Source organism: Neomonachus schauinslandi, chromosome 6 (assembly GCF_002201575.2).
Source record: "Neomonachus schauinslandi chromosome 6, ASM220157v2, whole genome shotgun sequence".
In the NCBI taxonomy this organism is placed as follows: Eukaryota; Metazoa; Chordata; class Mammalia; order Carnivora; family Phocidae; genus Neomonachus; species Neomonachus schauinslandi.
In genome coordinates this window covers 145,240,600-145,263,820 of record NC_058408.1, presented here as the reverse complement: position 1 = coordinate 145,263,820, position 23,221 = coordinate 145,240,600, and the positions used below count along the sequence as shown (strand labels likewise).

The window sequence follows — 23,221 nt, the reverse complement described above, 5'->3', positions numbered from 1 at the left end:
TGAGGTTTGAAAATATAATTTTCATAAGTCATTAAAAAATAAAAATATGCAAATAATCAATTTTGGGTATGGGTAACACGGATAAGGTTGCAAATGGAAAATACAAACCCATCTAACTAAGTGTATTTTCATCATGTCTGATGTAGACTGTCAAACCTGTAGAAAGACAAGGAAAATTCTTACCAAATCTGGTATTAAGCTGTTTATGTCACTGCACTTTTTAATACAAGTATTTCCCGCCTCACCTAATGTTACGTTTTGATAAAGGTACAAGAACCACTCAAAGAAAATTCCTGAAATGCAGCTAGAAGGAAAAAAAAAAAAAGCTGAGAAAGGATCTCTTTTCTGCAAAAGCAACAAAGTTTAGAACTTTCTCATTTTGGGTTTTTAAAAAATAAAAACATTTAAAATACTTTTCAGGGAAAGAAAATTAAGTTGCGCCAGTTAATAAAGATTATTAAAATAGCCTTTATCCAATTCCATCAGTATTAGACGCTGGCTGTAGAGCAGACATGGACTCTGTTACACACAGTGGGTCTGAAAAAGAAAACCCCCAACACTGGTAAGCACACGTCGACGGCCCGTCTGGGAATGGAAACACCTTCTGCACCGGCCTTGCTCATGCTGCATGCAGTCTAACCAATAACCAGGCACGGCAAAAGCAGCCTGGACAAATCCACGTACGGTCTGAAGCCAACATATCATAGTGCTTTTGGAGACATGTTTTTCTTTTGTTTTAGTAAAGCAAAATAAGCAAGCCCTTTTTTCCAAAACCAATCATCTTCCCTTGTGCAATTTTATATCAAACTATGCCTTTCAAAGGTTACCAAATAATGAGTCTGTCCTTAAATATATAAATTCCAGTCAATTACCCGTATTTTGTACTAGTTCTATTACTTGTTCACACCAGAGCAGAACCAAGCCAAAGGAGAAGTTAGAATTTTGAGTTTATTCTCAAGTCATTACAGTGTTCAACCAGTTTGACATTATAAAGATAAGACGTAAAAGTAAACACTGGGAAGCACACGTACATTCCCATTCTGAAAGAAGACATTATATATACAGGAAAAAAATGCAGCAAATACCAAGGTATTCAAAGTAATTTTTTAACAATTCAGATGTGACATATTTACAAGAAAAGTATGTTTTAAAATAATTAAATAATTTTCATAGAATTATAAAAGTATTGAGATAAATATTAGGAGACCCTGATAATCACAAGAACATTTTCCTATGCTACTGAATACAAGGGTAGTTCTAGAAAAAGTCCCAAAATAGAGCTAGTATTTTGCCACTATGAAATATATCAAATTACCAATACCAAAATATGCTAAAATGAACATGCAATGTAGAAGCTGTACCAAAGAAAAAAGCATGAGGCTCCTGAATATTGCAAACTGTCTATACAAGATTTCTTAGGTGTTTTCATGAAAAAGTAACTTTCAAAAGAGCCATTATAATGGATATATCAGCAGAAAATATGATATCTACTTCAAACCTTTCCCTTCTACCATTTTCCAATGTAGCTGCAAAAAAGAAAAAAAACTGAAATATAACTTTTCAAAGTATTAGCTTATGAATAAAAAAATTGAGTGGTGCACTTTATGCATTTGGATTTTTAAACTGATTCCATGATAATTCCACTATAACAGATAGTAACCTCTGGACCCCACCACTGCGTAGGAAATAGGCAATCTCTCCCCCTCTTTCTCAAACAAGACGTCATCTTAGAAAACGCAAAGGAGAAACAGTGACACATATGAACTCAAAACAAAACAGTACAGTAAGATGGCAAAATATCATAAAAATAGCAGCATGTGAAATTCAAGACTATTTTCTTAAAGCAAATGTTTAAAACTCAACCATTAAAAATGGCACTTCAAACTGATCTATTACACTTGAAACTAAGGGTTTTTAGAACGGTACTGACATTTACGATATCCCCATGATTAAATGTATACTCAAATCTGTGTTTTACAACCTCTGTATCACACAGGTAGGAGAATAAAAGCATTCTGGCATCTTGACCACGAGAGGACTATGCTACTGGAAGTTAATTTTATCCCAATGTTGAAAACCGATCACGTAGGACTTCTGAGAACATTAGTCCGACAACATTGTCCAACAAGGTGAGAAGACACAGGCGCTTGAATAGAGGTTAATCAGTGACAAAAAGGGGAGGCTGCAATCATACGGCTAAGGGCAGTATGTCTTTACATATAAACTTGAGGTCTTTCATTGATCCAAATATAGAAATAAGAACTACTTATAAAACCTCGGTATGAAAATCAGATCTCCCAGAAACTTCATACCAAATCATTTTCACTGTTTGATGCTGCAAGTCCTAAGTTTTTTCAAATCCACGTCCAAGGCACAGTTGTGCGAGTTCTAATTTCCATCCCGTGCAGCCTACAACCCTCACGAACAGGTCCAATGATACCCTCTACTCAACACTTGCCACTCACCTTGAGATCCAGAGCATCAAAGATGGTTATCGTTTCCAAACTGTCCACATCGTAGAATAAATTTTACAGCACCACAGACATCATGATTTTAGGTATTAGTCTGACAATATCTCATTCAATAATATTAACCAGTAAGAATATGTAAATACCAAGCATCTAATAGGAACTCTAAGTAGCATTTTAAAAAGAACCAAAATAATTAATAATTAATAAGCATTTTTCACGTTTTAAGTTGTTAAACATTTAAATTGTCAGATTCCCTAGGGAAAAACACCACACACGTTTTCATCACCCGAAAGAGAGCACACAAAGCTTCAGACAGTTGATACTCAAACACTTAGGTTTTTTTCTCGCGGTCGTTTTTTTTTTTTTTTTTAAAGAAATTACATTTAGTTTGGCCACTCCCTGGATTCTTGGTTTACCAGCTTATAAAGAGTACATCAAAGAGGCAGTATAATATATGTATTAAAAACCGTTTCATCCTCTATCATCTTTGGCTAGAAGGGCGGAGGAGCAGGTGAGGCTCCACGCGCTTCCGTCTCACACGTCGCTCACCGGAAGGCTCGCGTCATCCAAGTCCACTGGGTCACAATCCTTCTCCTGAGGGCCGTTTTTACTTTGAGGTCTTCGCAGAGCTTGTTCAGTCACTTTGGAAGCGGGTTCTCTTGGAGAGACAGTCTGGACCTTGAGGTTGCCTGGCTTGACCTTGGCAAGAGACTCGTGAAATCCTCGCTTCTCCATGGTAAAGCTTGAGACCAAAGAGCTGCTGCGAGAGGCTGTGGAATGTGAGGCGGCGGCTGCTGTACCGGCAGAGTGGAGAGCGGGCCTGGGTTCGGGAGGCCAGCTGGAAGGCTCCTGCAAAGAGGAGCGGTGGTCAGACGCGGGCAAACACGAACGACCAAGTTAGTAACTCAGCGGGAGACTTTCTTCTCTGAAAAACAAACACCACGCGCACGCGCCCGCGCACACGCACACGCGCACGCACGCACACGCGCACACGCGCACACGCGCGGAGCAGAAGCACGAGCCATGCAGCATACATGTGCAAGTTCTTTCCCAAAGCAATGCATTTTTAGGAGTGAGGTTAAAGCCATGACAGTCAACAACCATTTCCACTAAGAAACCAGTTCTGTCACCAAAGCTTTGCCACTTGGAAGACTCAGCCAGCCTCCCCTGAGTGCAGTGCTCCCCCTGCAACCGAACTGTGTCTGAAAGGGGGCCCACCAGCTCTGCCATTCTATTTAAGAGAATCTTCTCAATCGACACTAGGCATCCTCCCACATATTGTAGGAAGATAAAAAAATAAAAATGCAGACTATAAAAAGGAAAGGCCATATTTCTTTAATAAGTGGAACTCACTGTTTTTCAAACCTACGATTTTGTCTGGCAGTCTGACAAACTTCGTTTTTCATCCCTGAATTTTGCTGCAACCAATACTAGCACAGTCTTTTCGCTGTTCCTTTCATGGCATTTATTTAGTTTGGACTATGTCATACACTCATATGGTTAAAGATTTTAAAGGTAGCAAAGGGTACGTATTTAATCATTCAGTAAAACTGTGGTGAAATAACTATCAGCTGTGAATCTTAATTTCAACTTGCTTCTAACTAAAGATAGCCTTAATATGACCATTCCAAATGCACTGCCATACAGTTCCTGTCCTACTGCACTCACGTATGACACCAGTGGCTTTGAAAACAAAGTGCTACAAACTGACAAAACACTACAGATTCCCAGGAGCGGGCTACATTTCACCTGAGATTTAAAATGCCATGCCATCTACAGTAATGTAGGGTTTATCCAATGTATATGCATGCATGAATCTGCATGTATTATTAGAACAAGGGTGGAGTTAACTGGTGTAGTATAAAAAATTTCAAAATACATAAAATATAGAAGTTGAAACTTGTGGCAATTCAGTAAATTAATTTAGAAGACAGCTTAATGTGACTTTCAATTAGTAAGGTTCCATTTTTTTTTTCATGATGTATCTTTTTCATTGTTGTTTAAATATACATATCCAACCGGATGACTGTAGTGAAATAGTTTGCGTTAGTGTTGACAAAGTCAGTTACGGTAACTGCAAAAGGCAGTTTGGTTAACTCAACTTTCTACGATCAGTTGTAAGTAGTGAGTGAGTCCGGGCCCTCTAGTAAGAAGGCACGTTTGCGTGAGAGCCCACATACGTGCTGCATTCACCAGTTCTTGATGTATACCTCTGTATACAAGGATTCGACAGCCTTCTGGCCTGCCGCATCTGGAACACAGTGCAAAGCTAAGATTAGAGTTAACCTATACTGGGGAGAGGGAGGAAAAGAGAAAGTTCTGCTGACAGTTACAGCTAGAGAGTCCACTTTGCCCCCACCACAAAGCACAAAACACAAGTGCCCTTCTCCAATTTTTCCTCTTCCCAACAGACACCGTTTTTGCAGAGAGTCTCATATTTGGCTGCTGAAAATCAGGTCACATAAAACACAGGCAGTTACAAAATTAATACCTATGAAAGTGACTTCTAAGATATTCCAAAAAGGATATAAGGAGAGTAATTTAAGAAGTGAGAAACATGGATTTGTATTTACTTATCTTAGTTATCACTACCAGGAAACTATGAAAAGAATTACTACCAGAAAAATACCAAAACTGCAGAATATCTGGCATTAACAACAAATCTGTAGAAGGTAATAAAGGCTTTCATGCTACATGTTAGACTACATTCTGCAGACGGAAGTGCTACATTTCAAGACACTTAAAATTTTTTTTTTTCTCGGGACGCCTGGGTGGCTCAGTTGGTTAAGCGTCTGCCTTCGGCTCAGGTCATGATTCCGGGGTCCTGGGATCAAGTCCCACATCGGGCTCCTTGCTCAGTGGGGAGCCTGCTTCTCCCTCTGCCTGCCGTACCCCCTGCTTGTGCTCTCTCTCTTTGACAAATAAAATCTTAAAAAAAAATTTTTTTTCTATTCCTCAGTAGAATTTGTATTTTCGGGTCAGAGACCAGTGACCAAGGTATTCTAAAGCCAAATCTTATTCCTATGATGTTCTTGAACATGATAAATTAAAAACATTTTTCTTATTATTTATCTGAAAATGTTTAACATTTCAATTTTATTATCATATTACCACAAAGACAATTATGATAGTGAAAAACAGCACGTTTTTAAATCACCCTACAAGAAAATGAAAATGAGAACATGTGATGGAAAATGTGGCTGAGAACAGGAAATCGTATCAAATCAGGGTCCAGCTGCTCAAAGGTCTTAGGGCACTAGTAAGTCAAAAAAATCCTTAACTGAAATTAGAGGGAGTAAAGAGGAAACTGAGGCTTTCAGCAAACTCTGTAATGCTACAACCTCAGGTGCTTTACAGGATTAGGCCACTTCCCATACTAAGAATCTGTCCAGTTGTAACAAATCTAGACCTAGTGACAAGTAAGAACTCCTAAAACAAAGCAAGGAAACGTTCATTCTTTAGTTGCCCTGCTTGTGCATTTAAGACAATACAATGCACAGAAAGTTATGTATACATAACACTACAAGGAAGCATTAAATTAGAAATGCATTATTTTTTTGCAAGTCCAATTGGTATGAAAGTCAACATGCAAATAAATCTCAATACAGAAAGAAACCAGAAGGACTAGGGGGAGAGGAAAGAAAAGAACTCGACAGGATGGGGGGGGCCCTAGGGAGTATCACCCCAGAGAACAGGAAACATACAGAAGACGCTGATCGGCCAGGCCCCCGCTGTGCTACAATGGCACCAGAGACCGCTTTAATCCAACTGTGCATCTCCTCAGGACTATCAGCCTAAGGGAGAGAAAGGACTCCGTCAGTTTGTCCTCAAAATCAGCTCCTACGTCTACAAATTCAATGTATTCATTTTGGTAAATTACAGGGTCAACAACAAAATCATTCCAAGGCAAGGGTTTCCAGAAAATTTTAGAAATCGCTTTTTAAAGCCAGGTTTTGCAGGTAAGTTACTATAGAGACAAAAGTTGGGAGACCTGATATTTTAAGATCAGACACCAAAAAGTGTCAATATCAGTACTTCTGGAGAGAAAACGAGAGGAAGAAGTCAAAGTCAAACCTCATTTTGCTCTATCTACTGCTATATTGTCTGAATCTATTACAAGAGTATTTATGTAATTGTGCAGTTAAAAAACATTTTGACATCATTTTATATATTATTTTTCTAGAAATCTTTTCTAGCACTAACTAAATACTGGAAGAAATACTGGTAGTCATATTCCAAAGTATCATATTCCTTGATAGGACCTTGCTTTCCAATGTGAATTTAAAACTTTACTATGACTTTAAATCCAATTAAACAGGACCTAAGAGGGGTGTAGAGATACTGCCCTTTACTTGTGTTCAAAGATTTTAAGTTACGTCACGTTCTTTCGAACCAATGATTATAACAAGGACTTTTAAAGGAAAAACTCAAAACAGGCAAAGGTAAAGCACAAATCTAGAAATAAATTTGATAAAAAAGGGGGTTTAAAAAGGTTTATGCTCTGACAGTTATTCCTGATCTAGAAACTAAAGAAGAAATCCAGGCAAACTTAAGCACAAAAATGTTCACCACATTGTTTATCATAGTAAATGTACAAAAACTATGTGAATAATCAGTTACAGAGGAGCAGAGAAACAGTTTAACTGCAGAGCATTCAAACACTAGAGTACGGTGCAGTTGTAAAAGTTTTTACAGAATTTTTAATGATGTGGGGAAAAAAGACTGTAATATATTTAACAGAATATATCACTGTGTACTTCACATGACCCCACTTGCTATAAAAATATATGCTTTTAAAAAGGCACTAAAATAAGAATGGTTTCCTAAATGTGGGATTTAGTATGTTTTATACCCTTTTCTTCATATTTTTCTATATTTTCCAAATTTTATGCAATAATCATATGCAACTTTCATAAAACAAAAACAAGTGTTCTTTAAAAAAAAACTTTCACTCTAATTTGCTGTGTAAGTAAAAAGTGTATTTTAAACTTAAATACAGGATGCCTATCTACCACCAGTGTGATCTATTTTTATTATGGGTATTTTAGACCCCATTTCTAAAATTACCAAAAATGATACAATCAGAATCCTAAAATATGTGCAAAAATAATCCAAATTGAAAGTTAGCATCTAAGTTAAAACAGCATTTCTCTTCCCACAAATACTACTTAATTCTATTCTGCCAATTCAGAACAAAGAGTACCCCTATTTGCTGAACATATGACCTACCAATAATTTTATATATAACATTTTTTAAGTTGCGAATTACAGTTGTCATGTTTTTCTTTTCTTATTCACATAAGCAACAAGTTTATTTATATTTATTTCACCTCTAAAATTATTAATCTCTTGGTAGGAGGATCTATAATCTCTAAAGAAGTATCTCACCTGCACATAGAAAGTTCGAGACGATGTTACAATTTCAAAGAGATTATCCCTCATCATTATGTCACTGTCAACAAGAACAAACATCCAATTGCACGTAAGTAGCAGTTAGTGGATAGTGTTTCTTTCACTTGTTTATCTAGCACCAAATATATGTCAACAAGAAAATAAATAGAGATAAAATACTGGTGTAATCTAGCAAAACCAAATTAGCACCTTTTTCAATTTATTCTTGTACTAAATTTTATATATTTTATATAGTTATATACATTTTTAAAAAAGATTCATAAAAGAAGTTTAAAATTCAAAGTTTTCAACTGCTAATAAATCAGTCTGCTCAAAGAAACACTGGCACAGTTAACACATTTTCTTATAAAGCCCTATTCTGTAGCAACTTCCAAATACTAAAATTAGTAATATGTCAATCTGTCAAATATGTTAGAAGTTGTTCATATTAAAATTTTTCCTTCCCATTAATAAGCCTAGGGATTGTTTCTTAACTTTTAGTTTTCAAATGAAACAAAAAATATCTCAATACTTTAATCTGAGGATTTTGTAAGTTCGAGCATATCCCAACTATGAAGAGTTAAAAATAACACTAGAAATAACACAGAAAAATATCATCTGCACACATCAATCAAACTAAGGCACTGCTGAGTATTAGTAAGTTGTGCCAGGCACTAAGTGAGAGCTGGTGCTTACCTCTGCTTACATTCCTGGACTTTATGAACCTCTTTAAGTGGTATTACACGGAGGGGTTCTTTTTCCTGGCAAAAAAGCAACAGATACATGAGGTATATTCTTAAAATCCTTTTTAAGATTTAGTTGTCTTACTTGGAGATCTGTATGAAAACTGTGCTTCTCTCTTGAAGCACATCTAAAACCTGTATCTACCTTCCTGAACCATCCAACGTCAGAATAGCTCAGATACTAGACCAGAGTAGCAAACACCCAGCTTCTCTGAATTACATTTGTCATTTAAAGAAGATCACTTTTATATGAATACATTATTTTAACAAGCACAATTTATTGAACATTTACTAAGTGCCAGGGCATCTGCTAGTTTTTAAACATATTACCTCATGTAAACTTTCCACAACCCCACAATGTATGCACCACTATTCACCTGAGGAAACTAAGCCTCACACATTAAGTACCTCATTTAAGATTAGAAAACTAGATATAAGACACAACTAGTTCCGAATAGCGTATTTATCCTATGCATTCCATGAAATACTATATGCCGTATTTCACTGAATATCATACCATAAGATTAAGACATACCATTATTTGATGCAGCACTAAGAAAAAACTAAACCATGCCAGAACACTTTAAAAAAAAAAATTACAGATCTTTAAGTTTTACAAAATAGTTCATTCTAAAATAATTTTAGGGTGCCTGGGTGGCTCAGTCGTTAAGCGTCTGCCTTCAGCTCAGGTCTTGATCCCAGGGTCCTGGGATCAAGTCCCATATCGAGCTCCCTGCTCAGCGGGAAGCCTGCTTCTCCCTCTCCCACTCCCCCTGCTTGTGTTCCTGCTCTCGCTATCTCTCTGTCAAATAAATAAATAAAATCTTAGGAAAAAAAATTAAAATAATTTTAGACTATAAAAGGCTTACAAAAATAGTATAAAGAATTTCTGTGTACGTTGTACCCTGTTTTCCAAGATGTTAAAATTTTACGTTTGCTACACCATTCTGTTTGTGTTCATATATGTGACTATGGTGTGTATGTATATACCTTTCCTGAAATGTCTGAAGGCAAGCCATAGATAGGATGCACTTTACTACTAAATACTTTAGTGCATATTTCCTAAAACAAGAACGTTCTCTTCTATAACCCCGGTACAGTTACGTGACTCCATACTGCTGAAATACTGTTATCTAATCTATAGACCATCTTCAGAGCTCATTAACTGCCCAGCAGTATCCTTGACAGAAACAGGAAAACTATGGCTTTTCTGCTGCAGGGTTCAATTTGAATCAGACCTCGTATTTAGCGGTCATGTCTCTTCGTGTCCTTGACCGTGGAAGAGTTCTGCTGTCTTTTTTTCTCTTTCACAACCTTTAGAGTTTTCCAGAGTCCAGGCCAGTTATTTTGTACAATATCCCTTGATTTGGACTTGTCTGATGTTAACCATGCTTGGATTCAAGCTATACAGTTTTGGTGGGAAACCACAGATGAGCTATGTTCTTCTCATCCCATCATTCTCAGGGAGTTCATGAGAGTGGTGTGTCCCATTACAAGGACATTAACCCTCATGTCTTACTGTCATGTTTGCCAGTAACTAGAAAGTTACCCTCTTCTCCTTTGTCGTTATTATCTTGTGGTTAGATACTTGGAGCCTATGGAATACCCAGTTTCCCTTCATTGTTTTGCCCATTAGTTTTATCAAACTTGGAGGATTCTTGCCTGAAACCATTACTGTAGTAGCTGCTGAATGTTGATTTTTTTTTCCTAACCCCATCAATTCATCTACATATATTAGCTGGAATTTTGCTCTAAGGAAATGCTTTTCCTTCCATTTACTTCTTTGATTCTCTGGGTTGTAATCCATTACTATCATTATTTAGTTAGGTGCTCAAATTGTATGAGTTTTGGGCACTGGGAGCCCCTGCAAGCTGGGTTTGCGTCCTTTTGTCATGTCCCCATCATTCTCTGAGCCACTTCCTTATTTTCTGTCACAACTAGCTCTTCCGGGCTCAGCTCGCCCTATCCCTGCCCCACCTCTGAAATGTGCCATCTCTCCAAGGTTCCACAGTCCTTTTGTTAGAGAATAGCATTTATACTTGTTTGGGGCGGGGGGAGAGGACAGCCCATCTCTTCACTCAACCATGGCTTTGTCATGATAGATGAGAAGTAATATTTCTGTGAGGTTTTAACTTGTGCTGCTCTAATTACGAGTGATGTTGAATATCTTATATATGTTTAAAGGCCATTTAAATTTCTTTGTAAATGAACTGTCTATTCATGTCTTTTACTCCTTTTTCTACCAGATATTTTCCCCATTGGTTTTCTCTCTCTGTAAACTTTGAGCCAACCACAAACTTAGACAAAGGCTGAAAACACAGCACAAAGACCTAACTTTCCCGAACCATTTCAGAGTGAGTTGCTGACCTGGCCCCCACTGCCCTTCAATTTAGAGAGTATTTCCCACAAAGACATCCTCTTATCACAATACAACCATCGAAATCAGGAGAGTGTCCCCCAAATGTCCTTTATTAAAAAGAATTCCGTTCAGAATCACAGACTGCATTTAACTCATCGTATCTTTCTTTTCCTCAGTCATTCTGTCCTTGACTCCCACAATCTTGACTCTACTGAAGGCTCCAGGGCAGTTACTCTGGAGAACATCCCTGATTTGGGTGTGTCTGATCCTCCCTGAAGATTAGATTCAGGTTAGGCATCTTTGGCAGGAACATCACAGAAATGGGGCAACAACCTTCTCAAGCTATCCTGTCAGGTGGTAAATAATTTTAATTCATCTCACCACTGTTGAAGTCCACTCTAACCATCTGATCACCTGATTAAAGTGGTATCTGATAGCGGTAATTCTATCACTGTAAAGTTGCTATTTCCCTTTTTGTACTTAATGTGTATTTTGTAGACAGGGACTTTGAAGCTTTGTGATCTCTGGTTCCTCATCACACATATGTATGTACACTCATGCATTCACTCATTTATATCTATGTGGGTTCATGGATTCCTACTTTATTCAAAGGACAATAATCTGTTACCATCATTACTTATTTTGATACTCAAAATGCCCCCAATATGGTAAGGTGGAATGTTTTCAAGTTGGATTCTGGGTCCTTCTGACATGTCCCTAGCATTCTATGAGCACTTGTTTTCTGATATAAGACATCCCAGGCTTAGTTTCTGATCATTTCTCCTGTCTTAAGCTTTGGAATCTTGCCATTTCTCCACAAGCCTAGGTTTCTTTCAGGGGAAAATGGTGGTTTTTTTTCAGTTGCACAGAGCTACAAAGTACATTAGATGCATATATACGTAAGCACATGAATACATTTTTAATTCTACATCTATCTGTATATGTTAAATGTTCACATCAATTCCAATCTAATATAAAAGTTTTCTCCTTTTCCATACTTATTATTCCCTTTGACAGAAACTTGGCTTTTAATATATTTCCTTATTTTATTAATAAGTACATATGTCAACATTCTCCCATCTCGGCCACCACCCTCTTCCCAGTGTGGATGTGCTCTTCTCCCTCTTCCATGTTGGGCTAACGCCCCAAGAGGACGGCCTCCTCATCCTTCTTGGGCTCTGACTGCCCACACCAGGCCACTGTGGCTCCTTCTGCCCCTGGCCCACCACATGAACACCTACATTGATCTGCCTCAGCTAGAAACTGTAGGTCTGAACTGTTTGGGATTGATGGGAGGAAAAGAGGGCAGACAGTAAGGAAGGACCCCCTCGATTTTTAGATTCTTTAGGGATATTAATGTTTTCTCCCTGATATATACTACAAATATTTTCTCCAGTTTCTCAACTGTGCACTTAAATCCTTCATACCTACTAAAAAAGCTTTTAACGCCTCATCTTTTAAAAATACATACTAAAATAATTAGAGAAAATAATATGTCTAGGAGTTACTTCAAAATATGAAGGGAGAGTGGGTGGTGGTACCTAAGACACAAAACTAGCCATGTGTTGATAATTATAAAATCTGGGTGAAGAATATATAGGGGTTCAGAATACTATATATTTTTTGTTTAAACTTTTAGATGATCAAAAGGTTTTATAAAAGAGCCCTTCTACACGCTAAGCATCAATTTTTATCATCTATCGTTCTTGAGCCTATGTAGGTACATAAGCAAAATTAACTGGCTAAGGTTTTTTAAAACTTCACATTCGGATTTCAGCTCTTCTCAATCAGTTTTTGACTCAGAGCCATCAATGTCAACCTTTCTCACTCCATACCATTCTCTGTGTCTTTAAGAGAACTGGGGATGCAGCATTTCTTAAGAACGCCCCACTGTATCCCTGAGATTGTCTTCAGAGCCGTCAACACCCTCTCTGCAGGATCTGGCGCTGGTGTTTCGCAGACCTTACCCAAGGGGCTGTGCGCACGCGAGCAATGCCAACAGCCACACGCTGCTGCCTGACCGCCCCCGCCCCCCACCCCCGCAACTCGAAGACACCCTGAGATTTCAGAAATGTTAAATGTGGGGGAAATGCACACCTTAGTTACAGATTAAAGTAAGTAATTATAAAAATATTTAGATTCCAGCCTTATCTGTGCTCATTATAAATGCTTAACACATTCCTACGTACGCATGGCATCATTTCCCTCCCTCATCTGTTAGTTCAGTATTCTTTCATCTCAAATTTTACAGCATCATGTCTACATGCAGGTTTTCAAAATTCAGTAAATGTTTCCGTAATAGTTCTTGTCTCGTTACCTCTTCCCAAGAGTACTGCCACTAATTAAAAGCAATGTATCAACCTACTAACCACGTACACGTGTAGCCTTCTGAGACACCAAGTCTGATACTTTTTGAGCCAAGTAACTACTACTTCCAGTTGAGGCTCTTACAATCTGATGTCTGAGCAAGGCTAAATACCCATGTTAAAATGGCTATTCTTGCTATGCTATGCCAATTTTCATTCATTCAGAAACACTTATTAATTATCTACCAAGTACCAGGTGCTGTGTTCATAAAAAGAAATGAGATCTTTGCTCTCAAGAAGCTCACATAAGTAACTGGTAAAGACAAGTATGCATACAATTACAAAACACAGCGGGAGGTATTATGATAGATGTGGGCATCGGGCACCATGGTGTGTAAGGAGAAGGCACTTAATCTGGAGTCTGGAAAGCCTCCCAGAAGAACAGACACCTAAGATGAACCTCAAAATATTCCTTTCCTATTCTATGGTAGTCTCCTGTCCAATACAGTACCACTAGCTATGTGTAACTATTTAAATTAAAAACATACTAAAAACAATCTGTATTAATTTTAGAATTAAATAAAGTCAGGCTCCTCTGTCATACTAGCCGTATTGAAGCATTCACCAGCCACATGTAGCCAGTAAACCTGGCCAATGCACATATAGACCATTTCCATCAGTGTAGAAAGTTCTACCGGAGAGTGCTGTTCTGGTGCCTTCATTCAAATAAAGTATATGATCCCCATGCAAAGGTCCCATAAAACAGGAACAGCCAGGACAGACATGTAAGGTTTAAAAAAGCATCCAAATTATCCAACAATCTGTTGCAGAACTCAGGCGTGAGAAGAATATTTTAAATGAGGACGTTACTCAAACAAGTAAAAGAGAAAATTTCAATCTTTGGTTCCACCTTCAGATAGGATAAAAAGGTCTTATATGAGGAAACTTAAGTCAATCTGAAACAGGAAAAAAAATATCAAGAGAGGGCAGAGAAAAAAAAGTAGAAATACAGAGTTAAAATGTTGACTTTGAGAGTCTTAATTCTTCTTACAATCTCCTCCCGCCCCCCTTTAGAGGAAATCTGTAGACTAAGGAGTTCTGATATTTTTAATTCTTTCAAGGTGAAATGCCTTTGAAGATATGATCTTTTTATTTAAGATGTATTTACAAAATTACCATTAAAACATCACAACCAAATAAACTGAACTGTATGTACCTCTCAAAACCAGAATTATTTTAAAAATAGAAAACAGGACAAGAAACTACATACACACACTAAAATCACCACAGTGTTAACACTCTTCTCAAACATTTTAAGGCAACATTTATGACAGAGCAACATACCAGTTCAGATTTGAAGTAGCCTATTGTGTTTTCATCCAATTGAAAATATCTTCTCTTCCAGTTTTTCATCTACCAGAGATGAACACAGACATAAGACTTCTATTTCTAAGAATGTCAAATGTTAACAGCCGCTTAATTATTCTGATATGAGCCCACAATCAGAAATGTCAAGCACTGAAAAACTTCACTACCCTCCCTTGATGAGGAGATACATGAAACTTCATCTCTTATGCTACTCAGGTCTTGAACTCCTAAGTCAACTTTGGTGGCTGGCTTTCAGCTTGTATCCTATAATTTATAATATGGTTTCATATTTTTAATGCTCTAAAAGTAAAAAAACAAAAAAAAAAGCAGTTCCCCATCCCCCAACCCCACAAAGTAAATGCCATCAAGTTCAAGAGCAAGCACAGGAAATGTTATTAAACCACATTAAGTTCTGTAAGATCTGTAAAACGAAAGAATCTTTCTTCAGGTACTTTATACTTAGTAGTAAAGCATCAAAAATTTAGTAAGGTGAACCTACTTTGTACAAATATTTTTTGTCACTGAAATACAGTTTTCGTGAAAGCACTCCAGTATCTCTAAGGGTTGTTATTTGGACTTGGGAGTAAAACAAAAAGAAAGAAATGTCTCCCTAAAAGCCCTAATGAACACAAGTGAGTCACTGCCTGATGAGACTTCTGACTTTACCCGTAGGCCTGCTACCATGAGACTCTCAGCCTTCCCCTTCATTTCCCTCAGCTTAAAGGTTAAAAGGCAAGAACTTTTCCATGGCTGAACTAAGCTAATGAGTTGCCAGAAAGTGATGTGAAGTCAAAGAGAACTGCCAGTAGGGTCTGAAGTACTTATTTCTTTACTCAGAGAATTTTTTTTTTAAATTTTCAAACTTTAAAGTTTATTTTCTCATGAAATTCTAACGATTTGGTTCACATAGGGTGACAAACTTTGGAAAAGTACTTTGGAACCTCAGAAATACTGGTCAATTTACTTGTTCTTCCTACAATGTCCCACCATGGGTCTGGCTGGATGAGAGTATCTGGCTAACCCTTAACAGCTCTTACTAAGGACCAGGTGCTGTGCTAATACTATCTTAATTTACATCTTCCAAAAAAAAAAAAAAATCTCCAGATGGTAGGTTTTATAACCTAATTTTCCTAAAAAGAAACTGAGACTGAGAGGTTAAATAAGCAGCTCAAGGTCACAGAGAATTCAACTGAGGTCAGCCCAACACCAAATGGAGTGAGTGAGCCTTCCCCCACCCCACACCCCTGCCCCCTCTTTTCCTGACAACTCCCTGCTAGAGCTCTCGTTCTCTGACCCACTCCCAAGGGAGGAAAAATCAATAGGAAAGCCTTCTGGGATAAACTGTTAGGAAAGCTCTTTAAAGTTAAAGGTCAGTGGTAATAAGCGTTAGCTTATCCAGCCACTCACAGACCAATAAAATAACAGCACTGAGTTATGAACACAGAGTCACCCCTATTCTATCTCCTGACTCCTCAGCACACTGGTCTCTCATTTTGGGTCTTTCAAAAAACAAAGCAAATGACTGGTATGTTAGAGTGCTAGCGGAGATGCATTTTCCATCATTACCATACATACCGTTATGGTACTCACCACTGCTCCTTGCTTTACACAATATCCAGCTTTGATGACTGCACTGTCTGCGGGTGGTTTAGGAGTAAAGTAGGGGAGATGGCTTTGTGACCGTTTCAAATTATTTCTGTCAATACTTTCACCACATTCATTCACCTCTTCTTTCTAAAATGAAGCAAATAAAGAAATTCTTTTCCTGCTTGTTTAGCTTCAAAGCACAGTTGTATTCCCTGTTGTCACTCTAATAAAAAAAATCTTAAAATCTTAGTTCAGTTAGGAACACAAATTTTGAAGAGTTTCCTAAATAATTTGAGATACTTAATCATTAACACTCACATCAATGATAAAACCATAGATTTCTATTTCTCTTGTTTTGCCCCCAGTGCTTTTTTTGGGGGGGGGGTAGAGGGTGAAGGGGGGGAACTTTTGATTTTGAAATAATTTTATACTCCCTAAAAAAAAAAGTTTTAAAAAAAAAAAAAAGTACAGACGGTCCTATGTACCCTTCAACCAGTTCTCCCAACAGGGAAACTGTATAACTACGCTACATTATCAAAACTGACACTGGAACATCCCACAAGCCTTATCCAGATTTCATCGGTTTTACAGGCACTCATTTGTCTCTGTGTCTGGATCATTCTATGCAATTCTGTCACATGCAGCTTTGTGTAAAACCACCACCACAACCACATACAGAAGTGTTCATCATTATAAGGCTCCCTTGGGCTACCCCTTTAGAGTCGCTATGCCCAAACCCCTGGAAACCCCTAATTTGTTCTCCATCTTGATTATTCTGATATTCAGGCAACGTGATATAAATGGATCCTACAGTACGTGACCTTATGAGATCAGCATCATTCTCAGGAGGCTTATCCAGGCAGCTCCCTGTATCACTAGTCTGTCCCTTCCTCCTGCTGAGTAGCACTCATGGTCTGGACATACCATGGGCTGTTTAACCCTTTGCCTATTAAAGGGCATTTGAGTTGTTCCCTGTTTTGGACCATTAGGAATAAAAGTGCTATGAACATTCGTGTACAGATTTATGTAAACTAAGTCTCCGTTTCTCTGGGAGCAAAGCCTAGGAGTACATATGCTGGGTTGTATAATAATCCCAAGTTTAATTTAATAAAAAACTGCCGTATTGTTTTTCAGAGTGGCCATATTTGTACATGCCCACCAGCAGCGTACGAGTGATGCAGTTTCTCCTCATCCTTGTCAGCAGTCAGCATTTGTGTTATTATCTGAGTCGTTCTGAGAGGTGTGCGGTAATATCTCACTGCAGTCTTAATTTGCATTTCCCTACTTACTAATGACAGTGAGCAGCTTTTCTAGAGCCTCTCTGCCACATGTGTATCTTTTATCTTTTGTTCATGAATTCTGCCCATTTCCTAATTGGATTATTTTTTCACTGCTGAGTTTTGATAGTTCCTTATATGTTCTAGATACAAGTGCCTTGTTGAATATGTGGTTTGCAAATATTTCCTCTTAGTGTGTAGCTTTTCCTTTCATCCTCTTAACATTTTCAATTTTGATGAGGTCCAATTTATCAATTTTTCCTTTTATGGACTATGGTTTTGATGTCAAGTCTAAAAACTCTTTGCCGGCAGATTTTCTCCTTGCTCTTAGAATCTAAAAGTTCTGCAGGGTTTGTTTGTTTTGTTTTGTTTTGTTTTTTACCTGCCAAATCCAGTGCTTTTAAAAAAAGATCTAACTACACTCATGTTTTCATGGTCCCCAAAGCACTGGCCTCTGATTATTTATAATATGCAACATATTATAATCTAGAATCCCACAAATCGACCAAACATGTATTTTGAGGAACTCCTAAATTTCAAGAGAAAAACTAATACTCAAGTTTTATCTTGAGGAATTTTCAACCTGTTATACATTTAGACAGGTCAACAGCATGAATTATGTACTTAAATTCTGTAACTCTAGCACGTAACTGCTACTAACCCAATAGTAACTGAAAAAATTAATCAAGCAAATGAGATTTGTCATTTTCTTGATAATATAGCAATTAAATGCTTTTATAATGAGTAAATACTTCTTTATAAATTTAAAAAGCTACATTACAAAATGACAAAGTAAAAAAAATTCTTGGGGATCTTTTTAATACGGCAGCTGCTATGGAATCTTAGAACCTACTGAATAATCTACACCAAAATTAAAACACAACGAAATCTTAATTCTGTATAAAATTAAAACAGCCAGAGATACAAACTATCTTTTTTTTTTTTTAAAGATTTTATTTATTTATTTGAGACAGAGAGAATGAGAGAGAGAGAGAGTACATGAGAGGGGGGAGGGTCAGAGGGAGAAGCAGGCTCCCTGCCGAGCAGAGAGCCCGATGCGGGACTCGATCCAGGGACTCCAGGATCATGACCTGAGCCGAAAGCAGTCGCTTAACCAACTGAGCCACCCAGGCGCCCCACAAACTACTATCTTAATATAACTATAGGCAAGCTGTCTTACCACTTATATCAGCATTAAGACGTAAGACAGGTGAGAGCAGCTTAGTCTAGTTCTAACTTAACCAGACGTCTTACATGTTAAAATCATTACTTTTTTTAAAAGTGTACACACACACACACACACACACACACACACTACTAGCTTATACTTTTATCCAACTCTGGTGAAAAAAGTAAGCTCCCACTAGAGCATGGATTTTTTTTGTTCATTAATATACCCTTCATTTAGAATACAGAAAGCACTAATTAGTTAATGTGTTAAGATTCTCCACCATCACCCTTCCCTGACAGAAGACCTGAAAAATATGGTGCATAAAACGATTTAAAAGATTAATAAAGTGCCAAAGGCCTCTCAGTCCAAACAGTCATACTGACAAGGAAAGTGCCCAGCTGGCAACAGGAATCCCATTACCTCAAGACCCACAGTTTCTCAATAGCTGGTAATCAATTTGTATTACAAACTCATTCACTCAATAGCAACACGAGAAATTTAAGCTTATTCAAAAGTTTTCATTTCATTCAAAATTTTTTCATAAATTTGTATTTTTCCTAACACCTAAATAAGATATGACTTAGCAGATTAGCACTTTTGTGATAGAACGGAGTAAAAATTCCAGTTCTCTGTGTGGCTCACCTAGGTCAGGTTGCAGAAAAACAGGTTTAAAAAATTACACATATTTGCAAACTCTTTCATTTGGCATTTTATTCTAGGACTTTATCCTTTAAAAAACTATTCTCCATGTCTCTAAAGTTTATGCTACAAGAATCTCATCACAGCATTTATGGATGATGGGAAAATATATACCTATTGGTCTCTGCCCTGGTTCCAGGCACACAGCTCCTAAGGCCCTTGTAAATTCCTAAATGATAAGCACTAGGGGCATCTCTTGTTCTAATTCAGTGACTCTGGGTGGGCTCCTGGGTGCGGGCTGGTCACCAGAAAGACCAAGTCATGACTAGAAGCTTGGGACTTTCAGCCCCACCTGCCATTCTCCAGAGAGAAGAGAGGGGCTGGAAACAGAGTTGATCATGCCTATATGATGAAGCCTCTATAAGAAATCCCAAAAGTACAGGGTTCAGAGAGCTTCTGGGTTGGTGAACACTTGGGAGGTTCTGGGAGAGTCCCAGAGAGGGCACAGAACCTTCACGCCCTTCTGGATGTTCATGTGCATCTTTTATTATATCCTTTTATAACAAACCAGTAAGTAGCAAATAAACTGTTTTCTTCTGTTCTGGGAGCCACTCAAGCAAATTAATCAAATCTGAGGACGAAGTCATGGGAACCTCCAATTTACAGCCCATGGGTCAGAAGCGCAGGTAACAACCTGGACTTTCAACTGGCATGTGAAGGGATGTAGGGGCAGTCTTGGAGGACAGAGCCCTTAACCTGGGGGATCCAGGCTGACTGTCAGAATTGACTTAAACTGTAGGACACCCAGCCAGTGTCACAGAACCCCACACCTCTGATGTGAGCAGCATGTGAGTGTGGTAGTATGGGGGAGGAAGAGTGGGTTTTTCCTACTCATACTGTTTACAAAGGAAAAGGAACTCTGTCCAACAACAGAGGATTTATAAACTATGGTAAATTCACGGCAAAACGACTAGTCATTAAAAACGATGCAGATTAATTTTTAATGACTTGGAAAATGTTTGAGATATAAGTGAAAAAAGCAGCTTACAAAGTATCTCCATTTCTGGGGACAAAGTATAAAGAAGAAAGGCTCAGAGAAAACGTGAAAAGTCTTAAGTGTTGTGTATCTATGATTTCCAAATGTTTCATAATAAACACATACTTTTGAAATAAGAAACAAATAGGAAGTTTTTAAAATTAATTAACTACTGTATTAATTCAGTATAGATGTTCTATTTTATAACATAAAAATCATTACAAAGTAGGTAAACCATCACACAGAATAACCAATGAATTACCTGAGTTGGGGTAATGATGGGCACGCCCCCAACAATGTCAGTTCTGTAAGACACTTGCTTCTTCCCACATTCACTCTGGCGACTTAGGTTATCAGAATGAGGCTGTGAGTCTGACTGCTTTGGTACCTAAAATAATACGTAAATGAATCATTTTGCAACCAGCATTATTTAGGAGACCCTCTTTTATCACAGAATATCCACCTAATCGTCCACTTATATATAACTGACATACATAAAAATTATGTATAATGTGTGTGTACCCCTTTGAGTTCTCACACTAATGTTTCTGTTTCAGTAATACTTTACAATACAGCCACCATCTACTAAGTGTTTACTTGGGCAGGTACTACTTCATACCTTCTCCCACTTAATCCTCTGATCAACCCTATGCATAGGGTGGTATCTCCACTCTTGCAATGAGAAAACAGAGGCTCAGAGGCATGAAGAAATGTAGATTTAGATCCTGACTGTACCATGTTCTATTTAAGTTCGTGTAACTCTTTTCTACACTCAACCACTATACTATACTTCCTATTGATTAGAGAATTTGAAACTGGATTATAGCACTATGATGTTCTCTCTCCTTGTCCTCCATTCCTGCCCAGGATTCTGCAGCACCCCTAAGGACAGGGATCATGGCAAATCCATCTTTACTGGTGTCAGAACAGTCTACTACTGAAAACATAGTAAGTATTCAATAAATGTTGAAAGACTGACTCAGTGGATGAATCCAAAATCAGCAGGAAAAAAAGAATAAGATACTTAACATAAACTAGAAGTCAAAATGTTCAAAATAACTTAAAGCTTATTGGAAATTTTTAAAAGAAATTCCAATACTTGTATTAATGATAAATCACTCACAAGTACCTCACATAAATAAGATATGACTTAGCAGACTCACAAGTACCTCACTATAGGGGAATCAAAGGCATCATAAATGTTTCACATACATTTTAACTTTTCTTATGTGGCCTAATCCGGAAACAAGGTACTTGGCGAAGTAATATTTCTATCAAGAGACTGTCTATCTTTGAAATATAGATTTTTTTGGCTATGAATAAAATGTAATAAAATATGCTTGGCACTGATGTGATGTTGAGCATGACAGTTAATCTCTCTCCACTGATTTAAAGGGCATCTGAAGATCTTAACAGTGTTTCAGAAACATTATGACAACTCCTTCCAAATAAGCACCATAGTCATGATGTAAAAACATTTAAAATTAAATAACCTGCCTGCCCTACAGTTAATCCCGGTAACAGGGCACTGGCACAGCTCCAGGGGACACTATTCACACTGCAGTCAAAGACCCAAACCACTTATTAATATGATTCCAAAGCAGTGTGGTTTCTCAAGCTTTAACATTCATGAAGTATCCGCTAGGAACATTATTAAAACCTTCAGATTCCCAGGCTGCACACCCAGAAATTCTGACTCGGTCAAGTCATCGTGGTGTGGACAAGGCTGCACTTTCAGCAGGAACTCCAGAGGCTTCTGAGGTGGGTGCTTCATAAACCAGCGTGAGAAACACTGCTGCCAGGCCTGTGCTCTCCCACCAGGTCTGGGGAAAAGCAGGTGGACAGTGGTGTCTGCAGACAAGGCTTTACGAAATATTGGACAAACATGCTCCAACTGTGTCTAAGCTGATCTCAATCCACATAAATATAATTTATGGATATACACAACTTGTCTCTTGGGTGACTTCCGCAACTCCTCTCTCCCCCCTACCTCTCCCTCCTGGAGATGCTTCCCCACAAGGCTTTCTCCCCAGGCCTAAGGCCATACTTACACTACAAGGCAGGTCACTGGCAGGAACAAAAGTGAGGGAAACAGGAAGAGAAATGAACCCTGCCAGGGAATGCCTCCAGAAGTCTTCTAAGAGGCTGCACATTTTGGAGCTTTTTAAAGGCAACAGATAATGGCTAGAATTTTACTCGACAAGATTCACATAATGACATGACAGTGAAGGGGCTACGAAGGACACTACACACCCAGAAACAATCTAAGGAAGCCTATTAATATTTTGAATGAATAGCATCATGTATTTCAATTATGACAGACAAAATGGGGCCAAGTTATCCCATTAAGAACAGAACACAGCACTAGAAGAATTTCAAACCAGAGAGCTCAACTCACATTTCAACTGTGTTAGCTGTAATGTGCTAAGAGGTGACCATATGAAGTTAGTCCTTCTTTTAGGAAGTTGAGAGTTTAGTTATATATATGGACATTCTCTAAGAAAAACCTTAAATACCAGCCTAAAAATACATTGAAATTTATACTGATTTTTTAATTTTTCTTCCAGAAATGATATGTTAAAAATCCTTCTCTATGCTGTTAATCCCACTACTTCTAATTTGTCCTGATAATAAAATAAAATGCTAAGTATGGCATAATTCCAATGCTAGAGCTCAATAATTAACTTAGAACTGTACTTTACAATAAAAATTAACTGTGTGGTGAGCATTGAGTAATGTGTGGAACTTCTGAATCAATATGTTGTACACCTGAAACTAATATATTAAACATTTCCTATCAATTAAAAAAATAAACTGTAAACATTCTCCCAAAACAAGAAAAATATAAGCAAACTACCTACAAATAATACTCT

The 23,221-nt window shown here is 37.8% G+C and overlaps 1 protein-coding gene across 8 annotated transcripts in view; it reads right to left on the bottom strand.

Annotated features, from left to right (window-relative positions):
• Positions 1 to 938: 938 nt before the first annotated feature.
• Positions 939 to 23,221, bottom strand: part of PLEKHA1 (pleckstrin homology domain containing A1) — a 55,378-nt gene continuing 33,095 nt past the window's right edge. For 2 of the 8 annotated variants that reach the window (XM_021703764.1, XM_021703768.1), the window contains 7 exons: positions 20,611 to 20,736; positions 16,214 to 16,372; positions 14,615 to 14,683; positions 8,559 to 8,623; positions 7,860 to 7,923; positions 6,176 to 6,265; positions 939 to 3,320 (listed from right to left, as the gene is read on the bottom strand). In XM_021703764.1, the coding sequence (XP_021559439.1) occupies positions 3,006 to 3,320; positions 6,176 to 6,265; positions 7,860 to 7,923; positions 8,559 to 8,623; positions 14,615 to 14,683; positions 16,214 to 16,372; positions 20,611 to 20,736 (888 nt within the window). In that variant the 3' untranslated portion in view covers positions 939 to 3,005. Of the gene's footprint in view, positions 3,321 to 4,664; positions 4,723 to 6,175; positions 6,266 to 7,859; positions 7,924 to 8,558; positions 8,624 to 14,614; positions 14,684 to 16,213; positions 16,373 to 20,610; positions 20,737 to 23,221 lie in introns of all 8 variants that reach the window. The other 6 variants (XM_021703765.1, XM_044916177.1, XM_021703766.1 and 3 more) reach the window with 5 other exon arrangements.